Raw genomic sequence first — 18639 nt, 5'->3', positions numbered from 1 at the left:
TGGTGAGTGTCAGTTGGGGCCAGTTCTTGTGTAGATTTGACAGGAGCTTGAATCCGCTGTTCAACGAAATGGCTCTCAAGAAGCCCAATGCAACGAAGGAAGGCGGCTTCCTTCGTGCTTGCCCGTTTCTAGGAGTCGGACTCTGAGCTATCATCGCTCTCATCAAAGCTTTTGATACCTATAGGCACAAAATCCACTCCAAATGCTGTGCCTCCATGCGGGCTCGCATTCAATGATCTCCCTTTTACGTCCCCTCTTAGTGTATCCATTAGCGTACTTTCCCATGCATGTGTTCAAATTTACTGCTTGGCAACTTTCAATTGTTGCTCTCTATACGGGTCTGCTGTGTCTAAATTCTTTACTTTTTCCTAACTTTTATGTTTCTGTCCGCTTGCTCTTCTTAATTCAACTCATATCTGGCTATCTATTTGTGCTTCTCTCTGCTCCTCTTCATCGGATGGCCTTTTGTATCATGAAATAAACTGACCCAGCTGCTCCCGTGCTTCCTTTATTTTTTTCATTCTGGTAGTCTCAGCCCTGTTGAGGGCCTTGGATGTTTTCAGAGTACGAAGTGCGTCATGTCGAGCAGTCGCCATTTTCTGTAGACGCTGTAAAGGCATATGCGCAGAAGGACTCAAATACGTTGGCAACATCCCTTAACACGCTTTCTCCAAATGCAGCTGTCTCTGATTATGGGGTGGAACGTCCGTCTCTGTGCAACTGCGGCTCTCTGTTAATATTCCCATTAGTGTGGGGCAGACTTCTGCTACCTATTTCTCAAAGGCGCCTCAGGAAGGATGATGAATATCTACAGATCATGAGTGGTAACTTTCACAGAAGCTGGCAGAGAAACATCCACTGGTATGCAGGTAAACATGAAAACAAGCAAAGGAGAGCAACGACAGACCACAAGTCAGCACATACGACAGCATGAAGTTAGCGTGATTCCGAAATTATATACACAATGATAAATACTAAACTCACTAAACATTATATTCAAGGTCTGGCGATTCTGTCTAGGTTTCCAAGCTAACGGAGAACGCAATATATGTGGTGCGATTTTCACTGACCTCTCTTTGCCTCCTCTGTGCCTCCTCCTTTTCCGCTTCGGAGACTTCGGAGACAGAGGCAGAGTCTCCTTCGCTGTCATTCTCAACTTTCTGAACAACGGGTTCAGGCTTCTTGCGAATGCACTTGTTGCCCATCCTCGAGAAAGGTTGAGAGAACTACGAGCCCAGGTGTTGGTGTAGGGAGGCAAGAGCTATACACACGGGGCTGTACGCGCGCCCTAGATTTTAACTTCTAGAAAGGGCTTTTAGTGCTAGGTGAGTCTAATGAGAAAGAGCAGTTGCCTAATCGCTTGTAGATAGTGCAAGTCGGAAATAACGCCCTTTCGGCAAAAAACGAGCTAGATAGCACGGGGAAAGAGCAAGCAATAAAGCAAGGAAAGGGGAGCCTTCAGGCTAGTTAGATAAAAAGAGAAAGGAAGAAGTGGGGGGAAGGACTGCCTTTGGAGCCCTATCTCGATGCAGTGCTCTTTACGCTTTACGGACGGCTGGCACTGATAGAAATGCGGCAGCTGCATCAGGCTACTAGCCAATTCAACGAAAGTGTTTCAAAAAAAGCCATCACCGTATATGACTAACAAAGAAAAACAAAATAGGGAAGTGAAGTGGGGACGGGCTGGGTAGCGTCATGGGGCCTCAGGCCCGTCATTGAACAGGAGGGCCATTTGGCAGGAAAGGCGATTTTAGCGGGACAGTGCCATTTTATGAACATTAAATTAGATGAAATCTTAGTGGCAATGCGCCTTGAGTATACTGTATCTTGCGGCGGTGCTGCACCAGTTGAGCCTAGCTAGCGCCAAGTCGAGGCGTCTTGCGTCTTTTTTAAAATGCCGGGGGCGAATAGCAGCTATAGTGTTCCTACTCGATGAAATTTGTTGTTCTTTGACTTTTGAAACTTGTCTTCCTCAAGCGTGCCGTTCGGTGCCATGCTTTTCGGTGGCACTGCCTTTCTGATGCTGCTTCGTGTTTTATGTTAAGGGGAGGAAATATTGATGGCACACGCAAGTGCCAAGCTTACATCCATCTGTTAAAGAAGTGTATATTAAGAGCTTGTGTGCATGTCTGAGCCAGTTTCCATGAACCTTTATGAATGTGGAAACGTGATCCCTGTGAATAGTAGTCATCTTGTACCACATAGTACAGACTGCACCTGCACAGCATGTACTCTTAAAAACGACCTCGACAAGTTGCTGTTCCAACTCACTCTCTATCGCGAGGCCTGTGAAGGGAAATGCTTTCTGTGTGTTGGAAGCTTGTCTACGCTTGAGCTGTTTGTCGCCTATGCCCCCTAGTCACCGCACATAATGTGCTGCCGCCGTTCATGTTGTAGCTCCATGCTGCCTCTCTCCGCAGCATCTTTATCCCTCAATACATGTGAGGTTCCTTCCTAATCGCTGACAAATACTTGGCATAATCCATTGTGGCAACTCTAGCACTTATCGGCAAACAGCTTCCCCTGACTTATCTCAAAACGCCGCGATAAATTATTGATGGTGCGTTGTGGGTATCTCATAAAAAAATTATATCTACGACTTGGCTGGCCTCTCATCAGCAAACCATTTGCGCTGACTTGGTCGCTGCCTGGAGGTGATTAAAGCTAGGGACAAAGCAAAGGCATGCGGCTGATCCGTTTGCAGTGGCACAAAGTATGTCCAATCGATGCTTTCCAAAGCAAGTTAGGTCTATGCAACGCATCTGCAAGTGTAACTCTAAAGAACCTGAAGTTCGCAGTAGTCATTGTAACTCCATTGTTCGCCTTAGGCGTTCCACACGTTTGTTTGTTACGTTATAGAACTTGACGGTCACAAGAGGCCCCATTTTCTACGTGCCACTGCCGTACGATATCTTTCATTGCGGCATTCTTCTCCATATCAGTTTTGCAGGATCTTTTCGTTGTTGAAGTGTCTATTTCTCCACCTTCGGGTGCCAAGGACTCCCTTCTGCATACTTTAATGTCGTGGAAGGGTACACAGGCAACCCCTACGGTGTTCTATTCGACGTTCCTAGTGCACTTTCTGTGCGCAAGCGTTTTGAAGGACCAAGAAAGGGGTCGAAATCTTTCTAATAGCTAAAGCAACTCTCTCTGTTTGTTGCACCCAGGCATTCTGCATCAATGGTTCAATGGTTTGTAACAATTACACAAGGGCAAGCTCATGCGATGTTTTGTTTAAAAGGGGGACTCCCAAAGCTTTGGCTTTGAGCAAGCCATTCGTCACATGAGACCTCGGTCCCTTAAGCTGTTTCCAAACTTCCCATGGTAAAATTGTACTTCATTTTTATTATATCTCCCAAGTTTCTGAAGCTTTTCAGGCAGTACCCCGCAATGTATGGGTTCTCCAATCGCAGAAACCAGGTGCTACACTCAGAAATGCGATTGGCAACACTTTCAAATGCCCTCAGCTGCCCCTAAAAGTACTCTTCCGCAGGCCGCAATATACCAGTTGATTTCCTATGGAGTTCGGTGATATTGAGCTTACACCTGATTTCCTGATTTTGGACTGTCCAAGCAGGTTCTAAAGCGCAGGCTGAAGGATGGGCTTCTGAACATCGGAAGACCTAGATTTCACAATAGAAGGGCTTTATGTGCTGAACGTCTTCCCTTTTTCCTCACAAAAAATAAGAACACTTTCTTACTTCCAGCCGTCCTTCCAGAGACGAAAATAAGTCGTGCAATCTTTTATTGTTGCAGGTGCGGAGATTCGCGTGAATATTAGGCAAACCTTGAAGCTGCAGTGTGTTTGCGTCCCCTCACATACACGCTGCTAACCGCATGCCAATTCGCAAATAAGCAACAAAATCGGAGGTAGTGCAACCGCCAAGCAGGGAAACTTCTCTATCCACTTTTCCTCATGGCGATTGCCGTCGTTACGGAAAGTGTGCAAGCTCTCAAGAATCGTAATACCTGGACCTGCTGTGCCAGCATTGAAATGGGCAAAAGCACACAAGAAGGCACATCACAGGCGTTCAGTACGAGGTGCGATCCGCTGGCAGCTTGGATGCTTCGATTTACCTTAACTGCTCCCTAGATTGCAGGGCTAATGCCTCAAAAGACCCTCAGTTATTTTGAACAGAGGCAGCGTAGAACCGCAGAATTCCTTTCTAATCAAAGGCGCTTTAAGATGAGAGTGAGCTGTAAAACTTCATCCAAAAGGGTTGAGGCGAAAAGTGCACTCAATCGAAGATCATGTATACGAGGTCTGGAAAATTCCTGATAATCTCTAAAGCCGTGGTCCTTTCTGAGCTACGTGGCTCCAACAGCTGCAAAATTAGCATTTTCCACCGAAATGGCACGTTGTGAGCTTCTAGTTTAGGAATAAGCACTCTCGAGCGCGTCCCTTCGCTCAGCAAGTTTTTGGAAAGATGCCATGCCCTCTCCCCAAATGTGCTCCCTTCTACTCTGCCATATGGTTCCGTCTCTCCTGTGTACAACTCGAAAAGGAGGACACCTAAGGACCATAAATTCGACTGAGCCTCAGGAGCAAGGCCTATGGTGTTGGACTGCAACACCAGCTTCGGCTCAGGATAATCTACCAAGGAACTGGAAAATGTTGCCACTGGTTTTCCAAAAGGACTGGCGCTGTCAAAGTTGCCCAATAAGAACGAGCCATCTTCTTGCAAGAAGAAAGAACCCCACTCAATGCCGATGTGGCCAACGCCCGACTGCTCTAGTCTTAGCACTATATGTAGCAGACGGAATGCTATGTAATCGCGCGCTTGTGTCATTACATCGACATCCGCTGTCCGTAGGTGCTGAAGGCTCCCATGAATCTTGTCTGTCAGCTTCACTTCATTGTAGATGTACGCCCACTGTCCTGAAAACAATTCCTTAAGACCGTCAATACGGCCTGAGCATAACGGGACTACAATGCCCTTGTGTGATGCTGCAAGTTCGGCTGAAATGTTCCCACAAGCCTGCATCGACGAAAGTTTCTCTAGAGCAACCGCCTCCTCCATGTTCTGCAGAAATCCCTCGTCTCCAAATTCCCTTACCAATTCTTTCGCAGTCACAGGAACGTGCAGAGAATAAACCCTTCTGCTCATGACATCTTCGACATGCATCACTAAACTCGCCCCATGAACTCCCGCCACTCTTATAACGCGCACCGACCGGGGTAGTGCGTCAGTACAACCTTTGCAGTTTAATCGCACTGTATCCCGCAGTTCAATTGTCATATCTGTCAAGGAGTTCACGGTTCCTTTAGAAATTGCTCGAGCGAGAATGCGTTGATAAATCTTCGCATAGTAAGAGATAGGGTCGGAGGCGTAGAACTGAGCAGCCCAAGCAGCAATCGTGTGTTTGCCTTCTCTTAGCTTTGGGGGGAGCGTATGCTCAAATTGCTCAAGTGGTGGTAGGCCCCAGGCGTCGTACTTCGGCGCACGCTCCGCTGATGGAACCTCTGAAATGGAGGCATGCGTACAGTCAGCTAGTTTGTCTTTTGAAGGGACCTCAACAGGCGGCAGCGCAGGCTGAGTTCTTTCCCACTCTAAAGACTCTGAGGCCGACTTGGCGCCATTATCATGCTGGGGTAGGATTTCCTTCCGTACACCAGATGGCATGTGCAGCGCAGAAAGGCTAGAAAGAGCTTTGTTTTCAGCTAGGCCGGCTGCGCCCAAGAACAAACTATATAGATCGCGCACAACACCTCTTCGAAACACAGAAACAAAAAGCAAAGCGGCTATAACAAAAACCTGAGCAGAGCGGAGAAGCCGTTTGGGCCGCAAACGAGGAGCTGGTCGATTCTCTGTTTCTAGACCACTGTCTAGAAGCAGCGGCTCTGTCTGCAATTCCATTTCCGTTGCAACGAGATCCAGCTCCCCTTTCATCGTTGACAAAAAAAATACAGTCCAATAAACTGATTTAGGATTTTTGTATGGGCTGAAAACCAAGCTACGGCGCGGAACAGTGCTATGGCTGCCGATGCATCCCCAATGGGTCATGGCAGAGCTATGACCGTCCGCTGCTGCAAGCAGCAGACAAGCGCTAGTAGAGCGCTTAACTACGATAGAGCTCAAATAAGCACAATGTTATCTAGCAGTTGGATTGATGTTGATGCGTCTATGCATATGGGCGTATCCTCCGGCATACGGTAGTGAATCTACCCAGGTTGGTCCATAGGCAAATGGTACTACACCCTCCAAAAAAGTTACCTTCCTATGCTAGATATCGCTAGATAGATACATGCTAGATACAGTAAGCCTCAGCTCATCCGAAACGCATGGAGATACTTGCCCAGAATCGAAGTACCAATTACTTCCCGATCGTGTATGCTCGGTTCCCGCTAGGGTGGTGGGTCTTCTCTGCTTGCTCCAACCAGCAGCTGTGTGCTATTACTGCAAATAAGAGCATTCGCTAGGCTGTGTGGCCCTTCTAGGCTACATTATTAGCTCCAGCTCGGGGGCCTGGCGGGAGAGCGCGCATCGTATGCTGCTTCGCTAGAATTACCTTTAACTTCCCCTCGGGCGGAAAAGGCAGCAGTACGGCAATCCTGCCAACAGATCCTACATGCACGAACTGAACTCACACGCTGTCCCTGCATATTCCGTTCTGTCGGGGTCTCTTCCCCTACCACGGAATACGTCCGCTCCCCCTAAGTGTTAAGCTGTTCTAGCGGGTCTATGATATTAAGGGAATCCTCCCGAGCGCTAGCAGCTTTTGCAAAGTTCTTGTCGAATTCACAATGTGCTGGTATCCTTCAATTTTGACAGGTCCTAATAAAATTACGATGCATTTGTCCCCATGAGATGACAGTTCCTGTCAAAAGGGGAATTTTGGGAGGCATCAGCTCTTGCTGCCAGCACTTCAATACGCAAGTGAAGCACTTGCAGAAGCGTAAGCTCACATATCAAATCTGCTGCGCTCTGCTCGGCTGCAGCTGCTACAAGTCCTCCCAAGCCAGAACCTAATGCTGTAGCTGGTTCTGGATGTTCGTGCATGGGCGCGTTGCAGATCCACCACGCCTCTCCCTCGAACCAGCCGCAGATCCAACGACGACAAAAGCTTTGTGCGCAAATTTATGCGTCGCCGCGGGGTTAGTCGGGATGGGCGTATATGAGTTCCGGAAACTCCTTGACTATATCTGGGCCACTTATTCTAAACTCTCTGCATGGCTCTAATAGCCGCAGAATCACCTTTTTCCACGGATCCGGCACGTTGCACGCCTCTAGTTTAGGGAGCAAAACATCCGAACGGACTTTCTGTTCCAGCATAACTCGTGCTAACTGCATTCTCCGTTCTGTCCAGGTCCTTCCTTCCACCACAGCATATGGGTGTTCCTCACCTGTGTATAATTGGAACAGAAGGACACCAAGCGACCACAAGTTCGTTCCAGCTTCAGTAGTAAGGCCAGATCTTCTTGAAGAGAGCATCATGAATGGCTCTGGGTAATCCGACATGGAGCTGAATAAATTGCCAGTCGGAACTCCAAAAGGGCTGGCGCTGCTAAAGTTCCCCAACAGAAAAGAGCCATCTCCACGCAGAAAAAATGAACTCCAGTCAATCTTGAGGTGCCCTACACCAGATTGCTCAAGTTTCAGCACTATATGCAGTAAGCGGGATGCGATGTAATCACGTGCCTCTGTCATCACGCTTGGAGCTTCCGACCTCAGCTGAGCCAGACTTCCGTCAACCTTCTCCCCCAACTCTGTGCGGTTAAAGATGTAAAACCTTTCTCGCGAATGAAGCTCATCAAGGGACTGGATCTCGGCAGTGTAGAGTGGGACGGCGATGCCCTTCTGAGAAGCTGCCTGTTCAGCCGAAACGCCACCACAGGCCTGCATCTGTGCTTCCACAGCAGCATCTGCGGCACGTCTCACCTCGCGCAACGCGTCCTCACTGCCATGACTGCCGATAAAATCTTCAGAAATCACAGGGATGTGCACCGAAAAGGAATCCCTGGACTTACAATCTATGGCATTCACCACTAAAGCTCGTCCAGCAACTCCCACCACTTTGACAATGCGCATTTTGTGAGGCAAAGGCCCATCACTATTCCTCCAGTTTAGTGGCCATATTCCCCGCAAATCTATGGTTTTCCCTACTAAGGAGTCTTCAGTTCCACTGGAAATTGCCTCTGCTACCATACGTTGGAGAGCCTCAGCATATTCATTGGCATTATCAGATGCGTAGAACTGGGCGGTCCACGCAGCAATTGCATCTTTGCTCCGTTGAAGCTGCGGTGGGAGAGCGTTTTCAAATTTTTCCAATGATGGGGCGCCCCAGATATCATGATCCGGCATGTGTGTGCTTGAATCACCACCTAGCAAAATGGAAGTCCAAGGGCCGCCTTCAATGAGCTGCACAGCGGGTGGCGTCCCCTCAAAGTCGTCAGCAGGGGAAGAACTGTCATCTGGCTCCACTCTATCCCCAAAATCTTGACTAGGAGATACAAGAGAACTAGAATTGGTAGAAATGTGTTCAGCGTCAGCTGCTGGAACATCTAAAGCTGAGCCATTCACATGTGGCGCCAGATTCCCACGGATTACAATGAAGCAGATCAGTCCGGCGACAAATGAATACAACCAGCGCAAATAATGTTGTTTTGACCGAAAGCCAAGTATCTGATGCGAGTCCGCTATTGGGAGCACCCCACGCAAATCTAGATTGGTTTCGACCCTCGCACCTGCGACAGACGCATTCTGTTTTTCATCCATCCTCATAAACAGAATGACCAAATTCGAGCATTAGGCTGTCGAAAAGCACGAAAAATAGCGGTCAACATGCATTTCAATAATACTGTGAAAAGTTAAGGACATTTGGGGCTGCCGATCCATCATCAGCCGTCGCTCACGCCAGTTTGGTAAGCCGTGTTTTCCTATCAAGGCGAGATTCAAGCATACACTTGAATTAAGCCAGCATCAAAATGACACTTCAATCGCAGCATGTCTACAAAGATAGATGAACGTACACCATCCAGACTTGAAACGTGTTCCAGGCAGGTCCAATGCATATTCGGTGCACCAGTTGCATTCTGCTGTCCAGTAGATAACTTTCTACTGAGCCGACGCAGGACAGCGTCGGCTCAGTTTGCGAAAAAAATTTCAAGGTGAGACAGGTCTGCTGTGTCTATGGAACGGCGCTGTACCCGAGGTAAGAGTTGTTACTGATGCTGCCTCCCATTCAGGTGACCAGTTCTAAGAAATGTTGCGTTTCTGTGGGAACGACTCAAATAGCAAATTTAGCTTTCGTTCGTATTAAGTGCAGTAAGACAAGGCACATTTGAAGAATTATTGGAATATCTGCTTCAATTTGGGGCTTCGCTTCCTGCGCAACGCATTCAGGGCTTCCATTCCTACATTGCAGCATTGCAGCACACTGGAGCATCCTTCTCCACAACTTTCTCCAAGACATCAGTTGGTCGACTTGCTCAGAGTTCTCTCTCAAAATAGCTGTTTCTTCGCTTCTTAGTTTCGATCCTAGTACAGCGGCAACATTCCACAATACTGAACGGTATGTGTCTTCACTGTATGGGGGCTTCAACGCATTACTAGCCGTCAGTGCTGTGCCCAAATATCTTAAATCTGGAGCATTTCAACATGAATTATGGCACTTTGAACGGATGGAGCCTTTGCATAGCTTTGTACGGCTCTTCGTAGAAACAGAAAAGTCGACGGGCCCGCTTTATAGTCAACTTAAAAAGTGCAACCCAAGGGAAGAATGCTCGTAAGTAGGAGAGTCTTATGTGCATCCCGGTATGTAACAGTAGGCATTTTAATGTCGGGGAACGCTCCCGGGTGTAGAAGACACTGAGCAAGCAGTAAAGGCACACACTGAAGCATGAAACAAAATTTAAGAAGAAATAGGGCAGAATCCCAAATATGGTGACAGCTGCACAGCACCATGTACATGGTTGGTAATTTAAGGTCAGCTTACGCCCCGCTACAAGGGTTAGAGGGCGCCAGTCGGCGGTGACCCCTGAGCAGTGGTTAAGAATGGTCGCAGTGTCGAGATGGTCCGTGTCCGAGGCAAAAATACAATAGCTATGCTTGCTCCTGAAAAGTTTGATAACTTTACATTGTATAAGCCCTTAGAGCCCTTGCATATGGCGCCGTGCGCCTCCGGTGCCTCAGCCAGAAACTAGCGCCCCATGGAACAGATTTAAATCCGCCTAGGTGAAATCATTTATCTAATCTTGATTCCAGTTGTTACGCTCGCTGCGACATAAGGCGACGCGTAATTTCTGGCTTCACACAAGACTGGCTAACAAACCACAGGGGTTGCTAACTGAAGAGCCTTTTGGACACCCGGAGGATGCGGCTCACAGCTTCATGCTGCAAGCGTTGCTCGATGCTGGGTTTCCAGTTCCCTTTGTCCTCCAGGCTGGCCTGCGTAGTTCTGAGAAATTTTATGCACCAGTGGAGGCTCCGGAAACCTTTCAGAGCAATGCGACAGGAACACACAGCCCCCCCTTGGCCGAGCGCTGTTATACAACTGCTACGTAAATATTTACAGTCCACTAGATTCGGTTGCGTAACGCTACCAGTAACATGTATATTTAATTCCAAATAACATGCAATCCACAGTAGGTCAGCTCCTGATCCCAGACTTCGCAAACATAAGCTGAAGCTGCAAAGTGGTGACATCCTGTTTCACGAAACGACATCTACCTCTTTACATTAAAAAGTACAGGCATGTTTCGATGCGACTCTTGAGGCAACGTTCAAATGTGCAAAAGAAGTACAATGCTAAAATGAGGGTCTTTGCAAAAAACAAAGACTAAGTCAGGCGCTGCTGCAAGTCTCCAGCTCCCACCATAAACATGGTGGACTCAGCTCCTGCTAGTTAAGGTTTTGAAGGAACTTCACCGGAAGGTGAAGTGACAAGGAGTCCAAAAACAACTGCTCTTTGATAGCATATCAAGAACAATGACTAACACGCGAATGCGGATGGGCAGTCCACCTGACAAGCTAGTGCTTCTTGTCAGCTCGCATGCTCCTACTTACCTGCGCAGTTACGCGAACGCGAGATCCGAAAGCTGCAACGACTTTCAGACCACTAGGACGGAAACGTGATGTACCAAGGCGAGCATCTACTTTGGCCTACCAAAAAGGGCTCGCACCTGCACCACTCGCGGCAGCTGCGATTCGTAGTACGTTGGCTCAACTTTACTGTAGCTACTGAGGATGGAGTTGTAGGAGATCCGAAAATTCCCTTACAACCTCAAAGCCTGTTATTCTATAGACGGGAGACGGCTCCAATAATCGCATAATTAGTTGTTTCCATCTAGTTGGAGTCTTCGCGACGTCTAGCTTTGAGGCCAGCACCTCAGAACGCGCACCCTCTTTCAGCAACTTTTCGGAGAGGCGCAGTGTTTGCTGCTCCCAGTCTGGTCCATCCGATGACCCAAATGGCTCTGAATCACCTGTGTAGAGCTCGAAAAGAAGAACACCTAAGGTCCATAAGTTCGATCCAGCAGTGGGACAAATACCATTCTCTTGGGACTGGAGCACCATATTTGGGTCTGGGTAATTCGAAACTGCGCTCATCAATTCAGACGTTGGCTTTCCAAAGGGACTGGCGCTCACAAAGTTGCCCAGGAGAAAAGTGCCATCATCTCGCAAAAACAGGGAACTCCAGTCAATGCTGATGTGGCCAACCCCCGACTGTTCGAGCTTAAGGACTATCTGCAATAGCCGCGAAGCAATATATTCGCGCGCTTCCAGCATGACACTGCTTGCTGCCGATTTCATAACGGCAAGGTTCCCCTGGAACTTCTCCATCAGCACTACGCGGTTGAAAATGTAAGAGTCCCGCGCACTAAACGCCGGATCCATGCCTACTATTTCGGTGCTGTACACTGGGATGGCGAAGCCCTTCTGGTTAGCAACAAACTCCGCTGGAAGGTTGCCGCAGGCCTGCAGTGATGACTCTATCTGCGCGGTAGCCGCCTCTCTTACCCTGTGTAGAAAGAGCGCAACTTCCATATCGTCAACCCACTTCTTGCGAATCACAGGTATGTGCAAGGTATAAGTCTTCCCAGTGCGTGTGTCCTCCGCATGCGCGACTAAATTCCACTGTAAGACATCCACTACTTTTTTGATGCGTAACATTTGGGGGCCGGACTTGTCACTCCAGTTTAGTGGATGTACATCGCGCAGAACAACAGTCATTCCTACCAAGGAATCTGAAGCGCCGCTCGATAAAGCCTCTGCAAGAAGACGCTGCGATTTATTGGCACTTCCACTCAGGAAGCGAGACTCGTTGAAGCGTGCCACCCAGGCAGCAATCGCTTCTCTGCCTCGTCTCAGCCTCGATTGAAGTGTGCTTTCAAAATAGACAAGCGAAGGCAGCCCCCAAGCATCGTTTTGTGGGGCTGGGTGCTGTTCTTGATCATACAGCCCGTGAGATCCGGGGGACCTACTTGACGTGGATTCCCCAAGCTGACCCTCAGCAGATGGGGCCTCAGAGTCATCTAGCGTGGAAATAATGCCCTCTTTCTGACCATGTTCATGCTGGGAAGTTACCAAGACGGGGTCAGAAAATCTGCGAGTGAGTCCTTCATCTGAGCCTTCTTGATCCAAAAGTGAATCATTAAGCACCAGATTTTTACGAAATATGACGAATAGCACAACGCAAGATGCAGCAACAACAAGAGACTGTAATGCAGCTCGTTTCAGTCCGGGTCTTGAGACACCTTTTCGATTCCCCACCTTCAAATCCTTGTAAGCTAGCAATGGATTTTTTAATCGTGCTCTGACTTCTAAACCAGCAGGCACCTTCCTCTCGTTCATTCTCAAAAAACAAACGGATCCGACTCAGAAAACCTGATGGGAAAAGAAAACATGTAATCTGCAGTTTTGAACTACGGGAAGAAACAGGTTTGCGGGGCTGCCGACACCTCCTCCAGCGCAATGGTGAGACGTTCCCAGAGGGCCACAAGCTCTGTTCTCCAGGAAAACGATGTAAATGCGTCTAAGTGTGAAGAATAGGGGTGCAAATCAATTAAGCATCATATATACACCTTGCTAGTGGGCAAAGCCACAGAATCATGCACACCAGATGCACTCTTTTGCCAGAGGTCGTGCTCCACAGGAAATGTTTGGAAACGCAGACTTTTGCGGATGGACTTGGTTGACCTATGCCGAATTTACGCCACTGAAAAATGGATCCATATATATTGTGGGCTCTCACTGTTGGTTTAGCCTCTGCGCTACATTCTTTCTTGTTCCCGTGACTGCTCGGTAAAGCCTGTCTTTGCCCCACAGCGGTAGTTAACTATCCGTGGAAGTAAGACCAAAGTTAATGGCTCCGACAGACCCTTAGTACACTGTGTCATGTCTTAGAAAGAGTGGGGGAGAGCACGAAGGAGTGCGCCCCAAAGTACAGTCCTGCTGGCTGGGGGTTGCACTCTGCACAGATGGGGCCTAGAATACAAGTATGGCAACTCCATAGCTACATGTAACTTAATATAGAATAATTTCGATTCATCAGATGCCTATTGTGGTAGAATGTACTATGTGGGCAAGGCCAAGGAGTATTACGTGGGCAAGACCGGGAGAGGTACGAACCCTGGCTTCTCAACGTGAGTTTTGAAGCAGCCTTTCAGCTCTGTGAAGAGACGCTGGAAACAGCTTCATGGGCACTTCAGGAGCCCGACTAGGGGTTCCAGGGAAGACCCAGCATACCGGCCTCCTAGGAGGACACACGCCAATTTCAGGTTTCCTCTACCTCCATAGTGTCATGGCACATTTTATCACAACTGAGATTTTCTACGTATTACCTGAGTAACGAGGTGCGTTTCGTGAAAGCCACCCACCATCCTACAGTAGAAGCTTTTTCATGCTTGTCGCATTCTCCGGCAACAGCCCGGCAGAGTGTGCCACCTATCCTGTTGTGGTCTATCCTCTTACTGTTCATAAAAACGAGAGACCTGATTTCGCCGTAGCTGCGTAAATAGGGCCCGCTTGTTTCCCCAACTTACGACTCGAATCACCATGGTTGATCTCTGACAAATGGAAGATCTGCGGTTGACTTCCAAGCATAATGCACCAGTTTGACTTCTTGTCCGTTATGTTTTGTTCCGACCACAACATGGAGCATTTTGGCTTCAGGGACACTTCCCACACATTTGAAGCGAAGATTAAAACATGCCTCTAACCTCCATCCCCTTCCCATATCAGGTTGTTCTCCTGTACCTCAGCAATACGTTTGTATACGTTTCTGGGCTTGCCCAGCACATTAATCCACTCAGTCATCAAGCTCCCGACGTGCAGGGAATTGGCCTATCTCAGTTCTACCCTTAAGCCTGGAATGAGCAGAACCATGCGCCCATGTTTCTTGCCAAGGTGAGCTTCAGCTGCATGCTCCTAGAATGGATCTTCGTTTGTGGAGCGGCTCACTCTTTCATTAGGCAGGCTTTTTACTCATGCAACACGAAGCCCTCAGAGCTGCGTAATTGGCTTCACAGTCCCGCAAGCTCTCCACTTCGATTCTTTTAAGAGCGGCTGCTGTTCCCAGAACCTAAATTTAATATTAGTAGGAGAGTTGCAGCCCACCTCATTCAGGAGTCGTTCAGTGTAGATTGTATGTAGTACGTGGTGGCTTGCTTAGATGCAGAGTGCAATATCACCCTCCCGACTGCTTCCGCTTCCCACCAGGAACCCCATTTCAGGTGCTGTGGACGGGGCAATAGATAACTGCTGTGGCGAGCAAAGCGCAGCTGGGAGCCCATGTGCTTCTTCTGTTGTGGCTGCACAGGTTCATTCTGATTACTACTAAATAAAGGTTCATTCTGATTACTACTAAATAAAGGCACTGGAAATCATTGCAAGATAAAAGCCATGTCAGGCGTTAGGTTCACTAAGCTAGTGTATGGATTATCATAATACCTATGCTTGGCAGGCACTGCTCTCACGAAACAGATAGCACTCTATTAAGCATTGGTCAGTGACGGCCCGGCTGGTCAGCTATTGGCGATGTTTGTGGCTGGACGCAACTGATTTCTAGAAATGGCGTGTTCCGTGTCACAGCAAAGTTTTCAGAAACTGACTTTGGGTAGATTACAGCAAAAAATGGAAATTCTTCAACGTTGCGATTGGGACAGTTGCAATACTTAAGTTGAACGGTGGCCCACGAAAGAGAGCGTCCTCAACATTGCAGTTTTCGGCGTGTAGTACAAAAGGAATACCTGGATTGCACAATGTACGAAACTAGCCAGGGAAGTAGATTTGCGTGTGCTCGGCAATTTGCGAGATTGTTGTACAAAATTCATAACCAGAATGTTTGTAAAACGTGGGAATGTGCACGTGCACTGAGCAGTCCCGTGCTTTGGTAGCTTTAATGCAAAATAGGAGCTCGTTGGTGTGCAGCAAAAGATCAACGGCGTTTCCGTTGAAGAACTTGATCTAGCTTAGAAAACTGAAGATATACCTAGCGCTTACGCATGTACCGTCCTTCCTAAACAGGCTGCTGCGAACGCCTTGGTAGTGCAACTGTTCTGGAATCAGAGCGACAGTGAAAGTCAGTACAAACTGGGCAGTTTATAATTCATGCTAGCTTAAAAGGGCTCGTCATCGTGCCGAAGAAGAAGTTCGGCCGTGTGGCACATGACACTCTGATTTGTGAGGCTTTTGAATTGAGAGGTGGCAAGCAGCTTTTACAGGACAATGTCACGAGTCACTATATGAAAGTGGAAATGCCAAAAGGGGTAGACTAAAGAAGAACTTGTAGAGTAGAGGGTTCTAGCATACTCGGGGTGTGTCGGTGATAGTGCATGTGGAATTCAACGGGGTTTACGCGCTCACCATGGTCTGTCATATGCGTCTTAGTATATAGGAAGGAAGTCTTATAAAAACAGAAAAGTAGCCAGTGCGTCTCAAGCAGCAGTGTGTAATGATTTACGCTGAAAGCCGGACAAACCATTTGCCATGTCCTTCAGCTTTGTGCGGATGAGCACTCATAATTGCGGGGCACGCAGCATGGGACCTGGTCTCATATTGACGTAAGTATGGAACAGGGAAGCTCAGTGGTGTCTCTTCTACAATGAGCAAAGTGCCGAGCATAATGGGGTACGGTGGGTGTCCAAGATTCAAACCTACAAATTTTTGTCAGGCTGGAAATTTCTGCAGATTCCAGGCAGTGTTACGCTTGAATATATGAACTTCGAAATACCGTCAATAAGAGTTAAAAATTGCGAAAGTTTTGTGGCGTGTGCTGTAAACATTCAGGGCTGAAATTCAAGCAAATTCAAGCCTCAGCACTTTGCAAGAGGCACCATAGCAGCTCGTGCTCACTATCGACCAATAACCAATTTTGTTCGCGCCCTTCAGAATTTTATCAAAAGTCAGAGCCCTATGACTTGTTAAATTATATCCGTAGGCCTCGATCGAGGGTAGGCTTGCTTGATGAGTGAGTACGCGGAAGGAATTCCGACCCCACGACATCATCGAAAGTAAAATCTGAATCCTCGAAGTATTAAACCTTTGAAGTCCATAACCGACAAGGATACCAGCAGAGCACACTAAGTGTACTAGCTGCGAATTTCATTCGTACACTCTCCGAAACAACGGAGAGATAACGCGCCTCTGATTTTGTTAACTTCACATACTCTAGGAGCTGTAGCGTCGCCCATTCCCACGATTCTAATGCCCATCAGCAGATGGGCCTCCCCACCACAACAAAGGGAAGGTAAAGTGGCGTGCATCGTAAATCTGGCAACAATAGGAGGATTTGCTTCAGACACGAGTTGGCTTCAGCGCTCGAGCAGCGGAACTCTCGCTTTCAAGTTAAATGACACTCAAGACCAATGGACCCTCCATCCCATGAACAGAAAACCTCCTTGCACCTTAGCTTTCAGTCTCATAAGGGGTTCTCAAGAGGAGATGGCCTAAGCTGCAAATTGAATGCTCTTCTTGTGCTGCGGCATGGCGCTCCGAACTTTCCAAGCGTGGCTACAGTTTTTGCCGTTGATTTCCCTGAATTCTAATGTTGTCGGCTAGGGTCACAGTTTTTCAGGAAGAAATGGCGGATTTTCTTTTGTTCTACGTACGAGGTAACGTAGTCTCTCTCGCAGTTGCTGCCTATTTGCGCAGAGAGCAAATATGCCCTCCTTTGCAGGCGCCCTTGAGTTCATGCGGCGCAGTATCACATTTAACCAATGAGAACTCATTCACATACAAGAAATTCAACAGTGAGGTGATCCCTGCGTTGGATAGGCCGTCTTGTGTAATATTTTTGTCGACTCCGTTCGCCGGGTATGGCTCGGCTCCACTGGTCTGGCGTTTCAGTAACGTGTACTACTTTAGGGGTATGCTGTTCTCTCCCCTTCACCTTCTTTTCCCGTTTCATTTTTTTCTGTGTCTTCTGACAAGCGGGCCTTAACTTGCAGATTTGCCTTTGGTTTCTTTGTCGCGAGGCCCGTTCGTTCATGCCCACTGTGGCAGCCACGCTGAATAATCAGCAAGCAAAGCTGAGGAAGTGCCCCGCTACTATCCGTGCCCGAAGCCGTTCCTACTGCCTCAAGCATTTGCAGAGGCTTACGATAGCCCCGAATGCTGCTTGTCCGGGTATTGTTTCTCCGCGCGAAGGTGCCGTGTGCTGAAGGAGCCAAAATGACTTGGAGAAGTACCTCCGATCCTTACGTCAGCTGTTTCAGCACCAGTCGAAAAGAATTTTTCTTAGATGGTGTCTTAAAGTTTTTAATATTTTAGGTAGCGTGTAGTGCTTGGACAAGCAACCACGCGGGAAAATGGAGCTTCAGCGAATCTGACCAAGATACTCTTTGAGCCTATGAGCCTGTCACCCTAGTGGTTCGCTGCATACTGTTTCACGCTTTTAATCGGATCGTACATATCCGAAAGAATGCGTTGAAGTGAGAAGATTGCTGATTTGAGTATCACTGCCATCGTGCGCCGCAGTTCGTTTTCTTGTTCGCCAACAAGCTCTTGTGCCTGCAAGTTGATGCCAGCATCTAGTAACGAATAAACAATCAATGCGATACTTAATATATAAGCACTATGAACCTATGTATAGGCCCCTTTGGACTGAGACTTCACGCTGGAGGGCAACAGTGGCACGACAGCTCCGAAGAAAGTGAGCGTCCTACATAATATCGGCCTAGTAGTCACCGGACTACGTTTGAGGCTTGCTTATCTAGTTGAGCGTCGAAAGAGTGTCGTGATCCAGTCCTGGAAAAGATGCAGCTGTTATGATTCTGACTGTTGCCTATGACACGTCAGGATGTCATGACTGCGCTGGGCCCGTTGCGATCCCAGACGAGAACGTTTTCAGTATTACTTTCCTCCGGCGTTGCCTAGAGCTGTAGAGGATCATCCTGGTCTGCAAACGTACTTCCAAATCGGAAAGTACAGCCAAAGACTTGACCACCTCGCCCGCAGAATGCTTAGAGTATTGCTGGGAGTTAGCGGAAGTTACGTGGCTCCAATCGTTCTCCTTGAGAGCTGTAGTAGTCATGCCTATCTAGGGCGTTTAGTGGAAATGCACAGATTGGATGAACTCAAGACAGATTGCGAGATGTTAAGGTTTGTGTGTGGGGGTGCCCCGATACAGCACACTCTTGAAATGAGGAGCCGCAAGATCCAACCTCAGCTTTTTCCTTCAATTATTTACCAGTATTTT

The 18639-nt window shown here is 48.0% G+C and overlaps 4 protein-coding genes across 4 annotated transcripts; all 4 read right to left on the bottom strand.

Moving 5' to 3' along the window:
• Positions 1-128: 128 nt before the first annotated feature.
• Positions 129-1205, bottom strand: ETH_00020625 (uncharacterized protein; the record flags this gene model as incomplete). The annotated part of the gene is made up of 3 exons (XM_013377673.1): positions 129-178; positions 488-608; positions 1071-1205. 3 exons carry the CDS (start codon positions 1203-1205, stop codon positions 129-131), a joined length of 306 nt encoding a protein of 101 aa, XP_013233127.1.
• Positions 1206-4238: 3033 nt separating this feature from the next.
• Positions 4239-5891, bottom strand: ETH_00020620 (uncharacterized protein; the record flags this gene model as incomplete). Its single annotated transcript, XM_013377672.1, has 1 exon — positions 4239-5891. The coding sequence occupies one exon, from the start codon at positions 5889-5891 to the stop codon at positions 4239-4241; it is 1653 nt and encodes a 550-aa protein (XP_013233126.1).
• Positions 5892-7097: 1206 nt separating this feature from the next.
• On the bottom strand, positions 7098-8717 carry ETH_00020615 (uncharacterized protein; the record flags this gene model as incomplete). Its single annotated transcript, XM_013377671.1, has 1 exon — positions 7098-8717. The coding sequence occupies one exon, from the start codon at positions 8715-8717 to the stop codon at positions 7098-7100; it is 1620 nt and encodes a 539-aa protein (XP_013233125.1).
• Positions 8718-11177: 2460 nt separating this feature from the next.
• Positions 11178-12794, bottom strand: ETH_00020610 (uncharacterized protein; the record flags this gene model as incomplete). The annotated part of the gene is made up of 1 exon (XM_013377670.1): positions 11178-12794. One exon carries the CDS (start codon positions 12792-12794, stop codon positions 11178-11180), a length of 1617 nt encoding a protein of 538 aa, XP_013233124.1.
• Between the last annotated feature and the right edge of the window lie 5845 nt (positions 12795-18639).

Source organism: Eimeria tenella, genomic scaffold, assembly GCF_000499545.2.
Source record: "Eimeria tenella Houghton genomic scaffold, Eth_scaff6, whole genome shotgun sequence".
In the NCBI taxonomy this organism is placed as follows: Eukaryota; Apicomplexa; class Conoidasida; order Eucoccidiorida; family Eimeriidae; genus Eimeria; species Eimeria tenella.
Note: the sequence above shows the minus strand (reverse complement) of the source record. Positions and strands in the feature narration are given on the sequence as shown.